Source organism: Rhinatrema bivittatum, chromosome 5 (assembly GCF_901001135.1).
Source record: "Rhinatrema bivittatum chromosome 5, aRhiBiv1.1, whole genome shotgun sequence".
NCBI lineage: Eukaryota > Metazoa > Chordata > Amphibia > Gymnophiona > Rhinatrematidae > Rhinatrema > Rhinatrema bivittatum.
Window position 1 is genome coordinate 225,303,952 of NC_042619.1, and position 12,007 is coordinate 225,315,958.

The 12,007-nt window shown below is 46.4% G+C and overlaps 1 protein-coding gene across 7 annotated transcripts in view; it reads right to left on the reverse strand.

Moving 5' to 3' along the window:
• The window catches only part of MAP7D2 (MAP7 domain containing 2), a 114,474-nt gene that overhangs the window by 33,946 nt on the left and 68,521 nt on the right, over positions 1-12,007 (reverse strand). For 6 of the 7 annotated variants that reach the window (XM_029603386.1, XM_029603384.1, XM_029603382.1 and 3 more), the window contains 5 exons: positions 10,475-10,600; positions 8,810-8,961; positions 7,706-7,833; positions 6,293-6,504; positions 2,696-2,822 (listed from right to left, as the gene is read on the reverse strand). In XM_029603386.1, coding sequence (XP_029459246.1) covers positions 2,696-2,822; positions 6,293-6,504; positions 7,706-7,833; positions 8,810-8,961; positions 10,475-10,600 — 745 coding nt within the window. The remainder of the gene's footprint in view (positions 1-2,695; positions 2,823-6,292; positions 6,505-7,705; positions 7,834-8,809; positions 8,962-10,474; positions 10,601-12,007) is intronic. The other variant, XM_029603383.1, reaches the window with a different exon arrangement.

The window sequence follows — 12,007 nt, forward strand, 5'->3', positions numbered from 1 at the left end:
TCAAATACAGACTACTGCAACGCTTTGCTACTGGGCCTTCCAGCATCTGCCACCCGCCCACTTCAACTACTTCAGAACGCTGCTGCCCGGTTATTAACAAATACCAGAAAATATGAGCATATAACTCCGATTTTGAAAGATCTACACTGGCTGATAATTACTTTTAGAACTCAGTTTAAAACCTTAGTTTTAATCCACAAGACGATATTCAATGAAAAAAATCGAATGGTTCAATGCAGCGCTACACTTTCATGCTCCACAACGAAATCTGCGTTCTGCAGGCAAGGGATTATTAACAATACCGTCTCCTAAATTGGCCCATTTAAACTCAGTAAGAGAGAGTGCGCTATCCCTAGCGGGACCAGGGTTATGGAATGCACTACCACCTGACTTGAGGCTAGAAGCAAACTTGCAGACATTTAAAAAGAAATTGAAAACATGGCTATTCCAGCAAGCATTTACGTGATGGCAATATATATTTTGTTCTTATGATGAAAGTATCTTAGTTTAGTTTTATTTGTTTTAAAAATGTTTTATTTTATTATGATCTTATGATTTTCTGTTTTCTTTTAGAATAGATTACATATTTTAGTTACAATGCTTGCTTATTTAATTTTATCACCTTCATTTTATGTATATTTAATCTGTTGTTATTTGTATACAAGATGTAAACTGGTACGAAGCTACCACGAATATTGGTGTATAAAAATAAATAAATAAGTAACTGGAAGGTGAGACTTTTTGTCCAGACTATTTTAATATATTTGTGTTTGGCTTGTAAGCATTGAGCTGAGGGGAGCACAGCTCTCCAAGATAATCACAGATAGATTAAGGGAGTCATTTTATAACCACCTGCATCTTAAAAAATGGCACAGGCCATCCATTGCTCCTACCATATGACAGGGGCCGACCAATGGCATCGATAGCCCCTGTCACATGGTAAGGGCAAAGGGCCATCAGTGCCATTTTTAGTGGCAGCCGACAGCCCGAGAGGGTGAGATCACTCCCGGGACTCCCGCTGGACCACCAGGGGGGCTTTCGGTAAGTCTTGGGAGGGGGGTCGGGCAAGTCTTGGGAGGGGGGGGGTTTGCAATTCATTAAATTTGAAGGGTTGGGGTGGGTTTGGGGTTTTTTTTTTTGTTTTAATGTGTCCTTTCTCCCCTCCCCAAAAATGATAAGAAAACCACACAAAATTTCTAAGGTTCTCTTATCGTTTTATTGCCCCCCCCAAACCGCGATGAAATAGGAAATATCATCTCTATTTCCTATTTCGACGCAAACAAATGCACATCCCTAGAACTATATGACTTTCTTCACAAGTTACTTGTAAATTTTCGGTACAGCTGCTCTGTCTCAGGCTACACCTCCACCACAACCAATCCAGAACTGCAGTTCCAACCCATTTGCTAGTCTAATATAAATATTCCCTTGTGAATATTCATAAATATTTATACTAGAATCCCTCACCCTACACACCCATCACTGGGACAGAAAACCAAGCCAGGCATATGGAGCAGATTAAATAACCCCGCTGCAAATTTCATCACTATGAACAGAGAAGGGTGACCCAATGCTTGAATCTTGCTGCAGGATGCGTGACACAGCAGGGACAGCATCGGATCTCGCTCGGCGCTCTCATTCCCTAAGGTTACGCGTTTCCAGTTTAAACCTCCAACGCTCTTCGCGTTCCTCTATTTCCCTCAGGACTCCTACGTTTTACCACCCAGATGACATTTCACCATCTCCGAGGCAGGATCAGAGACACCAGAGGAATGTCTTCCGCCCTGCACCATGCATTACTTTATGCTGAATGAGGCAAGTTCTCAGGGCTCTGCCAGAAGATGCACTGCTGGAAACTGCCTGGGTCCGTAGCGTTTGGACAGGCCGAGCCGAGCCCTGGTTTTAGCCCAGGCCGGGATTTAGGGTCAGGTAGCATAGGCGAATGCCTCCAGCACCAAAGTTCTGTAGCTTCTGGAGCGACGTCACCCCTGCCGTGCCTCCATCTGGGCCTGCAGCCACGGCGCCACGTGCCTCCACAGCAGCGGCAGCAATTAGAAGTTAAATTAACTCAGCACATTAGCATGCCGACAGGCCCTGCAGCGCCCCCTGCCCCCCCTCCTTACACACAGGCTTCCTGTTACCTTGGAAACTCATGAAAACGTGAGGCCTGATAGCATGCAAGGGGCAGCAGGAGGTCCCCGTGCTGAATTAATTTTAAATTTCCAGTTGCTGCTGTTGTCGTTGCTGCTGTGAAGCTCGCATGAAGTGAGGTGAGGGGAATGGGGGGGGGGGGGGGGCGGGGAGGAGATACCTTGAGAGGGGAGGATATCACCTCCTTCTCCCCTTCCCATTGTCTATGGGCGCATGGCGCTGAAATACAGCCCTGGTTACCCAATGGCATCCATATTCTGGTCGATTATTTTTTTTTCTAGACAAACTGAAGCTAGGAGGTACATAAGGTACGACAGGGCAAATGTTCTCAACTCCAGTCCTCGAGGGCCCACAAGCAGGACGGATTTTCTGGGTACCCAAGTCATGCAAAATTAGCCTTGATCTTATCCCATATATATATATTCAGCATGGATAACCTGCTTCCAGCCCTCCCTGAGAACCCCTGCCATAGGGTAAAACCAGGGCCAGCTCAACCTGTCTGGATGACACGGAGTCAGTGGGTAACCCAACTGCATAAACCTACCTCTCGGCCTCCTCTCTCTCCAGCCTTTCTTGCTGCTCCTGCTCCTTCTGCAGACGTGCCTGCCGTCTTCTCTCCGCCAACATCTTTGTGGCCTCCTCGACATCGGTGGTTCCTGCCAAGAGCTTCCCTGGAAGTGAATGGAGAGCAGACGCTGAAGTGTACACAGGTTTGTATGCACAAGCAAAGTGGTCCCATGAAAGGGACATAAAAGTAACAGCAAAAGATGAGAGAACCATTGTGGCAAACTTGGCAGGGATAACAAGTGAAGGATGGGAATCCTAAATGCACATCTTGGGACTCCCAACTTCCATCATTGGCACAGAATGGATCTGAATGCTAATGGGCCCAATTGGGGGAGATGAGCTGTGGCCTATGGTTTGTACCAGATACCTTCTTTTTGTGTGGGTGTATGACCTCAATGGTAGAAAGCCTTTCTTTAGGACAGAGGTTCTTATAGGCTGATAATTTTTAAAAAGCTGAATGCCTATGTTTGGCTGAAAACAGGCACCTAGGTTTAGGTCTGCCATTCACTCTCCTAAATTTAGGTACCTAGTATGGGAAATCAGCACTGAGCAGCTAACTGACGGGCCGATTTGGCCCCCGTTTGGCCGTGTGTTTTCGACGCGCTATTTTTACCCCTTATACAGTAAGGGGTAATAGAGCATGGAAAATGCGCTGCCAACCCCCCCGAAACTAATAGCACCCACAACATGCAAATGCATGTTGATGAGCCTGTTAGTTAGTCCCGCGCGATACAGAAAGTAAAATGTGCAGCCAAGCCACACATTTTACTTTCAAAAATTAACACCTGCCCAAAGGCAGGAGTTAATTTCGGCCGGCACCAGGAAAGTGTACAGAAAAGCAGAAAAAACTGCTTTTCTGTACACCCTCCAACTTAATATCATAGCGATATTAAGTCGGAGGCCCCCCAAAAAAAAAAAAATTTAAAATCTAAAAAAAAATTTAAAAATCTGCCCGTGGCCCGCAGGTTAGAAGACGGACGCTCAATTTTGCCGGCGTCCGTTTTCCGAACCCGTGGTTGTCAGTGGGTTCGACAACAGACGCCGGTAAAATTAAGCATCGGCTGTCAAACCTGTTGACAGCCGCCGTTTCGGTCAATAAAGAGGTGTTAGGGATGTGCTAGTGTCCCTAGCACCTCCTTTTTACCACAGGCCCTAATTTACATATCTTTGCTTCCTGAATTGCGCACCCAGGAGAGTGGCCTGGGCATGCATCGGGAGAGCGGGCGCTCGCCGGCTCTCCTGCACAGTTTACTATATCGACCCGTGAGTTCCCTAGACCTGTGCCCTCCTCTAGCTCCGCCCACTTTTTAAGCACCTAGTTAACACAGGCCCGCAAATTTGAGAGCTCTTGATAGCGAAAATCTTCAGTTTTCCTGGGGGAATTCCACACCACTGTGTGGTGAAGAATTTTTGCAGAATTCCCCTCTGGCACAGAGTAAAGCTTTTGCATAGAATGTGGCTGCATGGACCCAGAAGGAAGGAGCTGCTGCAGCAGTCGGCCTGTGCAGCCCTGGAAGAAGAAAGCAGAGGGATAGCCCTGGAAGAAAAAGAGGCCGCTAGATCCACTGACCCACCCAACCCCGAACGAGATGGCAGCATTCCAGGCCGTAAAATCTGGGAAAGATGAAGGAGGGAACATAGTGGGTTTAAGCTTGTGGGGAGGAGCGTGGGGTACAACCTGGAAAGGTGGAGGCGGGGAGTGTTGCGTCCGATCCTAGACGGCTTCGCCCCATTTGCCTCACCTTGTTCATGGCTCCTCCGCTTGCCTTACCAAAAACAGTTAAGTATCACTCCAAAAACAGCAATTCTATTGTGTTATTTTGATAAAGATTCTGCACACTTTGTGCAGATTTTATTTTCTTTTGCAGAATTCCCCCAAGAGTAGTTGGTGCCTGGATCTTTTGAATATGGCTTCAGTTTCTAATATAAATGTTCCAGGGTAAGGGCATTCAGGGGTGCGCTCTCCCAGGTCAAATCGTTCAGTGCTTAATCCCTGCATCACAGGGTTGTTATCTCTTTTGATCTCCCTCCCTCCCCACATGAAGATCTGCAGAAGATTTTTCTTCTGTCTCCCTCATTACAAATAATTGGCCACCTTGAAGAAACTTTGACTCAAAAGCTTACTTCAATCCAGCTAAAGAGCCTAACTTTCAAACCTATCCTTGGTACAAGAACCTACGCACGTAAGTGGATGCACAGAGACTAATGCTAGTATTTTATAAAATACTCTGCATGTCTGCTCCAAAAATAAGCCCATATATTTCCAATGCATGAACCCGCAAACTTTCTCTACCTAATTTATAAAAATGTGTGCGTATGTTTTACGCGTGGAATAATCATGACACTGTGCAAACCCCTAGAATTACACGAGAAGACAGGTATTTCATACCATTTTGAAAACACGTGTGCTTGAAAATCGCCAGTTCGCTGATACCTCCACCATTCCACCCAGGACCCTCTAACACTTCATCCTGAACCCCACAAGTTGAACCGGACCTCTCATCCAAAAGCTGCAGACAACAGACAATTTCAATTTCACTAGCGCGAGTCAATCAGCAGGTGTAAAAGTGACCAAGCAAGTTTAGTAATGTGCATGCGTACCTCTCTTACACAACAGCAACTACTGTACGAATGTCGGATTCCCACCCTGGAATGCCTCTAAACAGCTCTTTTACCCCTTCTGCACTGGAAAAACGTGCGCATGCTCGATGTTTCTAAAATTGTATATAGGCACATCCATGCTGCTTATCTGCGTATATGCTATTTTAACACACGCAACCCCTTTCAAAACTAACCTTTAATTGTACCATTATGTAACTATACTTATTACAAATCCAAATTCACTGCAAAAAAAAAAAAAAAAATCCCCAACAACATATAACAGCAGTAAAGAGTTAATGGCGATGAATCCTATGAAGTCCAGTTTACCAAGCACCCCATGCAGGCTCAGGGTCATTCCAAATAGAGCTGCTTTGTCTTCAATTGCTGCCAGCTTTCTCAAGGTCACAAGGACCTTGGGAGTAAGAAGCAAACAGCACAGGTTGAGCATTTTAAGCTTAACCTTACTGAAGCAAAGATGAGAGGATGCAAATGTTTGGGGGATTTCTGGAATCTCTAAAACTCACTGCAAATTCTAGATGTTTCAAAAAAAAAAAAACCCAAATAAGGGTCATTTTCAAACCCTGTCTACAGTGGTAAACTCTGAGCGTACAATGTATTTCCAAAGTGTACCCCCCTCTGCTAGGTGTAGCTGTGAAGGAAAGGGGCTCACTCAGTACCAGGGCTTAGTCCATAGACAGTCTTACTAAACCTTGGCGTAGATTCTTTAAAAGAATTGGGAGGGGGTGGGGAAGGATAGACCTGCAAGGTCCAAAGCGTAGCATGGCTTTTCCCATGGGCGTAAGCTCAAACTCCCTCTGTGCTTTCTGTTCAGAAACTTTAAAAGATTACTGTTATAGTTTGTCCAGTGGAAATTCATTTGCTCCTCGTCTCGTCCATGATGCCTGAGCAGTAATAACATTCATGTGACAGACCTTCAGAAAGGCTGCTGGACTCTCCTGGCTTCCAGGCCTACCTTCACTGGCCTCGGTTTTGCCTGCAGAAGGCACACTTTTCTCTTGCTTTGGTACATCTGCAGCCTCATCCAACTGTGGATCCGGAAGTTTCTGGATGACGACCTCTTCCTTCTCCTTGTCCAGGCTGGCAGAGAGGGGATGATGTTTTGCCGGGGAAGCGGGTTGCTGTTTGGCATGCACAGGAGGCTGAGGGTGAGCCTTGAAGCGTGACCTAGAGGAGAAACAGGAATTTTAAAGGCTGAGATTCAACCTCGGCTTAATTTCCACAAGAAGCTGAGTACAATGATATGCAGTAATACCCAGGCGAAGGCTCTCATGACTCAAATCTTCTGCAAACGTACGTACCCTCATGCAGAGTGCAGGGGAAGCCAGTAAAAAAACAGCCAATACAGATTACACTGGCTACTAAAAAATCTAGGAGAACAAGTTTCTTGTCCTTCTAAAATGATTGGATGGTGTCCCCAATCAGCGGTGAAGAGAGTCTCCCACACAGTGCCTAGAGAACGCCAGGATTTTCAGGATAGGTACCGGGTATGCAACGGGAGAGAGGCAAAGGTATAGAGCTGGGGTAGGAATGTGGAACATGCGGACAAACTGCCTGAGCAAGCCTGCTGTGCAGTCACAAAAATGCAATCCTCCAAATGATTTTGGCTATGTTTTGTTTTGTTTAAAGCAGCACAGAATGTACAGCATCATGTGTCAGTGTCCCAGGCCTCACTTTAAAGGTCTGTGAGAAAGACAGGCGGTAAAATGGGCTTTGAACTGTTGTCACCTCTAAGAATTTGGCCAACGTAAGCGCAAACCACAAAACAAAACAAAAAAAAAAGGAAAAAAAAAATGACAGACAGTCATTGGCAACATTTTGCACACAATAAGATGTGCACATAACTTAGTGCCCCTCCATGCAAATGCCGTTAACTAAGGCATTAGCTATTACTCCCCAGTGCCGAGGGGTGCACTGGTGTAACTCCTGGTCAAAGGGGGAGTGACCTTTCTGGAGCTGCTTCTGGACTTCGTGGAGATGGGCATCCTCTACTCTGGACTGATGCAGTGCTTTACACTTTTGTGCGACTTTAATGCGCACAAACCTAGCTTTCTGCACTCCACGCACACAGACAGACGTTATGCTCCTAAAACACGTTTTGTGCGCCTTGTGGTTTGTGCCCGCTGTTCGTTTCGGCACATATTTTTCAGTTTATGTGGCTTTTTTTTTTAACTCCTAATGCATTTGCATATTAGCAACTTACTGCAGCAGGAGTTATCTTTTTTTTTTTTTTCCTAGTGAGCGCATTAAGAAAATTGTGCGCCGAAATACAGCGCATGTGTGTTACTCCTGTCTTATTACATTTGCCTAAAAGAGAGAGGACAACTCATAGGGTCAGAGCACATAAAGCAGTATCTGTAGGTCCTACTTGGCTGGAGCTGGCGAAGAAGGCCTTTTGGACAAGCTTGCAGGGGACTCCACTCTTCTCAGAGGTGACCCCATGGCACATGTTGGGACGGGCGTGGCAGATCGCTTCTCTCTCTTCACTTTATCCATCTGTAAAAACAAAGGGCGAAGCTTCATTCCATGGGTTAGGCTTTCTTGCAGACAGGGAATAATGCATGCTGGTCATCGAGAATTTAGCAGGCTCAACGTTTAAACAAAAGGGGGAATCTACTTTCCTTTTCATCTCTTTTCCTAGACTTTGCAGACAAGGATGTGCATCCCTTTGCTAATCTGTATTCTTTGCTACAGAATCTGTTGCTGTGGCCCGATTCCCAGGAATCGAAACTCCTAATGGCAACGAAGCTACACTTGCCCTCATGATGGCGGGCCTGGCTGCCCGGAAAATCCTTCACCGTGTCAACCATGTGACTGGCTTGACGTCTTACACATGGCATCCATCGGAGCCAGGCGCCCAACTCAAGCTGTACTCCCAGCTTTCAAAGGCTTGCCCATGTTCACTTCAAACACGCAACCAACTGCCCCCTTCAGTTTATAAGCAGGACCACAAAAACATGTAAAATAAGAGAGTCTATGCATGATATGAACTCTGCATATTTATTGGCTCCTGTGATGATTTTTCTGCATCTGAATTTAAGCTCAGACTTTTCCAAAGATTCAGAAGCAGCAGCAGACAAGCCTCCTTCCTGCCCTGACGCATGTAAGAACGTGCTAGCAAAAGCTGAGCTTCAAACACTCAAGAGAACCATGTCACAAGGCAGGAATGTCTACTACGGTGGTAGCAGGTAGTAAGCCAAACCACAGTGAGTCTACAGTGCTGTGCTCCCCTGCAGCTTTTTCTCAGTTTATTTGGATCAAGAAACTTTCAGGGGTTTTTTTTGCTAAAAATGTTCTTTCATTTTCCATTGCACCTAAGTGCTGTGCATGGGTATTAAGCACTTGCACAACTCTCAGGTCAGCCATTCCAAAAAGGGGCACCGAGAGAAAGGAGGCCATGCCTGGTGTGGGTACTTACACCCCCAGCACCTCAGCCCCACCTCAATCCACAGCCATTGAAAAAAAAGCCCACCTGGGTGGTTTCCTCAGAGGCGGGTCCTTCAGTCCCTTCGGCACTGCAGGAGGCGGGGGCAGTCTTCCTTCGCTCTGCACGCCCTACTGGAGAGGGCTTGGAGGGAGACCTGATGGGACTGGCTGGTGCTACACGAGGACAGACATTGGATACTACAGAGTTATAGCAAAACATACAGAGTGACAGGACGCACAGACAGAAGCGCGGGGGGGGGGGGGGAGAAGACAAAAACAGCACATGCTCATATTAAGAACGATACATGATAATGGGCCCGTTTTCACAGCGGTTGAAACCCTGCAAGTTCATAGCTGGGGTTACACAGACTAATAACACCCAGGGAAAGCAGAATGAGTTAGCTAAGTGGCTCCCGGACCTGGTGCATAAGAGCCCCCCCCCCAAAAAACAGGTCTGGTTTTCAGCGTATCCAGAATGAAAATGCACGAGATATATCTGCATGCATTTGGTATAAGAGCCAGGTTAATTTGCGCACTGTGATTACCCTGAAAATCAGAAGATTGGATTTAGGCTCCGCCTGCAGGTTACCCACTAACAGTCTTGATTTTTTTTTTTATTTTCCTCAACGCAGTTGTAACCTTAGCGTAACTCTCGTCTTCCCGTCTCCAGCCGCAGGTCACTGGGACCCAGAGCGAGAAGAAAAAACTTTATGTTCCTAGGGTCGGCTCAATCTTCCAGATGGGAAGCGGGTCAAACAGGGAAGCTGGAGGCGTAATAAAAAAAAGGTTGCGTTCATGACAGCCAAGAATAAAAGCCTGTCGAACCAGCAGAGAAACTTTGAAACCTTATTTCCACAAATACTCAGAAAAAAAAAAATAGAATTCTAGCTGTGTAACAGGATTTTCTTATCATCGTAATAAAAACAATTCCTTGCACGCAGTTCTTTCTGAGATTACACAACCTCTGTCTGGATCATCAGCACAAAGCATCCCTTTAAGGATATGGTTGGTTTCCAGCGCTGGTGCCGCCTACCTGAAGCAAGGAGGCGGCCGAGCAGATGACCGGAAAACGGAAAAAATAAAATAAAATTGGGGGATTTTTTTTGCTGGTTTTAAAATGATCAGAAAAGGTTTTAAAAACCATGTTGAGGAAGGGGGCCCACGGCATCTCCTCAGCTCCTGCTTGGTAGCTCGTCTGCTCCCGAGCACCCATCGGCTGCTGCTTAGTAGCACTCGTTTGCTTGCTTGGCCTCTGATAAGAAAGGGAAGGTGCAGATGTGCTGCAGCCAGCTGCCCACAACAGTCTCCCAGCCCAGCTGTTTAGTGGATTTAAACTTTACCAGTAGGTTTCTAAAGCACAGGGGGGTCAGTATTAGGGTTGCTAGCTGACTCCATTCCCCCCAGCATCCCCCTCTGCTTGATGACAGGCTGCTCCAGTCCTGGGTCTATCCCTACTACAGGCAGGAGCGTTGTGGTCCTGCTTTAGAGGAATTGCAATTACAGAGCCACAGACAGGATGCAGTAAAATCAGGACCGGATCAGCCTGTCATGAAGGAAATGGGCCTGCAGGCAATCCTAGGGTCCGTTCCGAGCAGTGGAACAGCTCCAGAATGGGCAGAGGAATATCACTGCAAGGTGGGGGGAGAGTGGGCATGAAAACAGTACAGATGTCCCGTCACGCAAGGCTACTGCTCTCCCCCTTCCTTTTTACCTGGATGACTATCGGACTGCTCGGTGAGCAATGCAGTGCTCCTGCTTCGGGCTAGAGAAGACTGGGTGGGAGTCAGTAGTCGAGAAATGATATTATTTTCCATAGGATTAACGTACATGCGGTGAGCTGAAGAATGGGAGCAAACAAAAAGCACAGAAATAAATACAAATAAAAAAAAAAAAAACACCACAACTAAAAGTGCACCATGAAAGTAGTGAAATGCAGAAAATGAAATAAACCCACAGCATGAATGGAACAAATGTGCGTTACCTAAGAGGCATCAAAAGGCTTGGGTTGCTTTTATGTTTCTTTTAATTATTCTCATCTCCAGGTGTTTTTCTGCTCTTCCTGAACTTGATCATTTAAGATATTTAACATCAAGAAATGCTTTTTGTTTTGTTTGTTTGTTTTTTTAAATCCTTCTCCATTTTGCTGAAATGGCCTCCCCCATCAAATTATTTTTCGGCCCTAGTTGGATAAAGCAGCTCTGGGCTCCTGTACAAGAACACAGCTCGGAATAAAACTTAAAAGAAAAACAAAAGCCACAGCTCCCCTGGCTTCAGAAAGGCTTTCCCCTGGTTGCCACAAGGTAGCAGTTACACTTCATTTCCGACATTACACTGCACTTGGGCAATACCCGAGCTGGATAAGGTGACGCTGACCAGGCCTGCGCTCTCAGGGCTTAGGGACGTCCGTGGCCTCTCGGGGACGCAGGGTCGGCCACCATTCAAAGTTCCCTTCCCCCCGCCCCCCCCCCCATCCTGAAGTCTGTGCCCCATGCTCCATCTCCACTTCCCACCCTTCACCAGAACTCGCTGAGCTGGAAAACCACAAAGCTAGACTCGCCCTAAATTCCAAGAGATTGTTGTGTTCATCCCGAGCAAACAGATCCACAGACAGGTTCTGCTTCTTTATCTTATGACCTGCTCTTGTATGCATGTGTGTGTGTGTGTGTGTGTGTGATATATATATATATACATATATATAGTTTTTTTCCCGTAGAACATTTACTGTTCTTTTGTAAATAGAAGACATTCATTGGATTCTCGCCTCACCCAACTCAACCAGGACCTGAGGCTGAGCCAGTCCCAGTTTTGTCCCCCTGTATGTAGGGCCTGTAGTCCTGTCCTTAGGGGGAGTAAGAGCCACCACGCCATGCATGGAAGGAGGAAACACCAGGACTGGATCAGACGGGGCTGCTCAGCCCTAGCAATGTGGTGTTGAAGGCTCTCCCCCTTCCTTTTGGGAACAAGCAGTAGACAGCTACTTTGTAAGTTGTTAAGTGTGCAGCCCCATATCAGGGCCGCACCTAAACTAGCCTGTGAAACATCTAAAGGAGGATAATGCCCAGTGCAGGAACCGCAAGTCAATGTGGCAGAGACTAACAGGCACCAGAATCCTGCAGAGCCATTTACCTTCCCGGTGCCAAAAATTATTAAAATAGCAATTCACTGGCTTTTTTACCAGCGGCTAGTTTGTTTTCAAAAGGGCTTGACAAGGAAGTGCTGCCTTCCTGAATGAAGTCACTAACAT